Genomic DNA, 3503 nt, shown 5'->3' with positions numbered 1-3503 from the left:
TAGATATTCTCTTTTACAAAGACACTTCTCAACTATATTTTCCTCCTGAAATATACTATTTGTAAGTATTTACAAATCAAAAATCTTTATCAAACTAATATTTGTTGCTATAAACTACTAAACTTTAAAATATTATTAACATAAAGTACTAACATTTCATTTTATAAATTAGTTCACATTAGTTCACGACTACTTAATATTTTATTTTTTTTTAGTTTGCGACGTGGATATTTGATTATTATTATCAATCAGTTAAGTTTTAGTTTTAAATCTTATTCATTATTTAAAACTAAAACTTTTTCAAACCAAGGAAAAGTCGAAATTTGAATCTACGGTGGCAAAATTTCGAAGACTGAATGATCTGTTCAAGAGGTTTCAAATGATAGTTTCGATAGGTTAGAGTTAGGGAAGATTTTCAATGTGTTGAGAAGGTTGAGGACCATTCCGATAAAGTGGTCGAATTGAAGGCGTAGGCAATTAGAAATAATATTTCTCAAAATGCTCTCGCTGACCTGCTTCAAACTTTAGATAAAGTTGGTGTTAATGGCTTGCCATTATCAGCGAAACCCCTCCTCGGAACAATGCGAGAAAAAATTTGCTTTGAAGCCATACCAGGTGGAGAGTTTTTGTATTTTGGAATAGAAGAAAACTTAAATTCTCAAGAATTTGACTTCTTAGAAAATTCCGAAAAGCCGGATATTGACGTTGGAATAGACGGACTGCAATTAACAAAGTCGTCAAAAAATTGTCTGTGGCCTGTCATGGGTTCAATAGCCAATTATCCTCATGTTTGTGCGTTTTTAATTGCCTGCTTCCAAGGAAGAAGCAAACCAAATAACCCCGAAGATTTCCTTAGATATTTTTGTAATGAGGTAGGTCTTCTTAGAGCAAATGGACTGAAAGTAGGTAGAAATCAGTTAATAAAACAGTTCGATATTAGGTCCTTTACCTGTGATTCACCAGCTCGCGCCTTTGTGACTGGAGTTATCTCTCACACAGGGAAAAATTGTTGTCCAAAATGTGTATGCTCAAGTCGTTATCTGAAAGGGAGAGTTAGTTTTTTCAACCAATTAGATTAGAGTATAGGGAGAAAGAAAATTTAATATGGTTTCACAGTTTCCTTTGGAACCAATGCATTTAGTAGACTTAGGTGTAATGAAAAAATTATTAAAATTGCTTATTTCTAAAGGAAATATTTCCGTAATGAATGAGAAGCTGCGTTATTTGGCAAAATATGTGCCGTCCGAATTTTGTCGAATAGTGCGTGACTTTAATGAAATAAGCAATTGGAAATCAACAGAGTTCCGACAATTTTTGCTATATACAGGTATATTTGTTTTAAAAGACTGCATTGATGAATGCCTGTACTATCATTTTCTTTTGCTTCATGTCGGAATTCGACTTCTTTCATATGAGCAGTCAGAAGAAAACCAATTAAATGTAGCTGACAAAATTTTGCAAGAATTTGTTTTCAAGTATACACGGCGAACACTTAATCAGTTTTAATGTACACGCCTTATTACATTTAACTGACTGCGTAAGACGGTTTGGCGCGATTGATAATTTCTCCGCATAAAGTTTGAGAATTATATGCAAACATTGAAGAAAATGATAAAAAAGCCGGATAAGGTATTGCAGCAATTAAAAAATAGATATTATTAGAGAAAGAATATGTATGCAGCTTCTAGTAAAGCTTCAAAATTTGGGGTATTTTCGTTAGATTTTAAAAAACATAAGGATAGCTTTTGTTATTCAGAGAAAACAGGGCCAATAAAACTCATTGGCGAAAAAATAGAGGGCGATGTTTTTATATGCCTTCTTTTTTCTGAGACTTACGATTATTTTCAAGAGCTTCTGCAAATTTAGACTTACGATTATTTTCAAGTTGCTTCTGCAGATTTAGGCATACTTGTAGGTAAAGTTTCATAAAATGAGGTAGTTCTAAGTAGATTAGATATTAAATATAAGTATTTTTCCATACCTATAGATGATAAAATTCTTTTAGTTCCACTCATTCATCACCTGTTTTATGATTTTTCATATAATGAATTTCGATGACCTTGTGGAAGAAATCGATTCCGAAGTGGAATGCTCACAACCGTTGGGCCCCCAAAGAGGATGTACTGAACATAAATATTTTTAATTTCTTAATAATATGTTTTTACAGATAAAGTGTTTAAAAAAAAATGTCTTACAATCTCGTTTGCGCTCCTCCAGCAGAACCATCACAAATTGTGGTACCGTCACCATCGTCTGGCGGCCATGCAGGTATAATATATTAATATATAAATATATTAGTATTTGCTTTATAAAAATACATTTATGTTTTTCAGATATAATCCAGAAGCTGGATGCCATTGAGACCCGTCTCTCTGCCATTGAAAAGTGCCTAACAGGCAAAGTAAGTAACGCAGTATTACATTACCAAATTAAAACAGAAGCTAATTTTTATACATTAATTTTCTAGATGCCAGAGAAGGCCGAGGTGCAGGCGCAAAGTAAATTATTGCACGAATGCCGCGTCATAGCGGCAAAGGCGCACCATTCAATTAGCCGCATCACCGGTGATTTGGAGGACGAGCATTATGTGGAGCTCGCTTCGAAACTGCCCATGTCATCGGAAGAGCACGTGCGCTTCGTGGAAGACAAACTTTCACAAAAGGAAAGCACGGAAGCTATGGTAAATATTTCGTTTTTAAATATTATGCGATTGTTATATAATTTATTGTAATTTTTTGTTTTACAGATGCGGCTAATATTGAAGTCAAAGGGCGCAAAAGGCAGTATGGACGGCGTACTGCGTGGTATGTTTTCTGATGATCTAATGTACCACTACAATTTAGAGGGGCGCAAGGAGAAGGAATCCCTACTAAAACTAAAGTGCCTTGGGTTAGTTTTTGGTAGGTTATTTTTTACTGGTATATATTTGAATGCCTTAACTTATTACGTTTCATTTTAGATATATTTCCTGACGAGGATAAAAACACTACATATATGTGGAGAGCTCCGGAAATTTGTGGCCTTAAGCCACAATCGTTTTAAACAGAAAAATATAAACTAAAGGCTAAATTAATATAAGTTTTCTTATTATTACTTATATATATTAGTTTTAAGTTGTAAATATTAGTTTTAAGTTGTACATATTAGTTTTAAGTTGTAAATATTAGTTTTAAGTTGTAAATATTAGTTCTAAGTTGTAAATATTAGTTCTAAGATGTACTATACATATTAGTTTTAAGTTGTATAAATTAATTTTAAGTTGCACATATTAGTTTTAAGTTGTATATATTAGTTCTAAGTTGAAGTTTCTTATTTTACTTTAACAAATATGAATTTTTAGAATTATAATTTTTATACTGAAATAACTTGTATTATTTTTCAGCTTAATGCAATAATAATAGGCATATTATTGATTTAACCAATCTGATTATGATTTTATTATTAAATAAAGCAAAATAATAAAAAAAAACTGAATTTTTTTATTTAGTAAAGTCTATGAACAA

General features: G+C 31.9%; 1 protein-coding gene across 1 annotated transcript; it reads left to right on the top strand.

The window, feature by feature from the left end:
- The first annotated feature begins 1439 nt into the window (after positions 1-1439).
- Positions 1440-3208, top strand: LOC126766453 (uncharacterized). Its single transcript, XM_050484231.1, has 5 exons — positions 1440-2268; positions 2334-2401; positions 2468-2680; positions 2747-2900; positions 2960-3208. Exons 1-5 carry the CDS (start codon positions 2187-2189, stop codon positions 3040-3042), a joined length of 600 nt encoding a protein of 199 aa, XP_050340188.1. The 5' UTR covers positions 1440-2186; the 3' UTR covers positions 3043-3208.
- Positions 3209-3503: the final 295 nt, after the last annotated feature.

Source organism: Bactrocera neohumeralis, unplaced genomic scaffold, assembly GCF_024586455.1.
Source record: "Bactrocera neohumeralis isolate Rockhampton unplaced genomic scaffold, APGP_CSIRO_Bneo_wtdbg2-racon-allhic-juicebox.fasta_v2 ctg1265, whole genome shotgun sequence".
In the NCBI taxonomy this organism is placed as follows: domain Eukaryota; kingdom Metazoa; phylum Arthropoda; class Insecta; order Diptera; family Tephritidae; genus Bactrocera; species Bactrocera neohumeralis.
The sequence above is the reverse complement of the archived record's forward strand: the minus strand, read 5'-3'. Positions and strand labels throughout refer to the sequence as shown.

Excerpts from the sequence above, each read along its gene's own strand:
- LOC126766453 (XM_050484231.1), top strand. The coding sequence starts at position 2,187 with ATGTCTTACAATCTCGTTTGCGCTCCTCCAGCAGAACCATCACAAATT. Across the intron at positions 2,402-2,467 it reads AAAAGTGCCTAACAGGCAAA|ATGCCAGAGAAGGCCGAGGT; the intron begins GTAAGTAACGCA and ends TTAATTTTCTAG. Across the intron at positions 2,681-2,746 it reads AGGAAAGCACGGAAGCTATG|ATGCGGCTAATATTGAAGTC; the intron begins GTAAATATTTCG and ends TTTGTTTTACAG.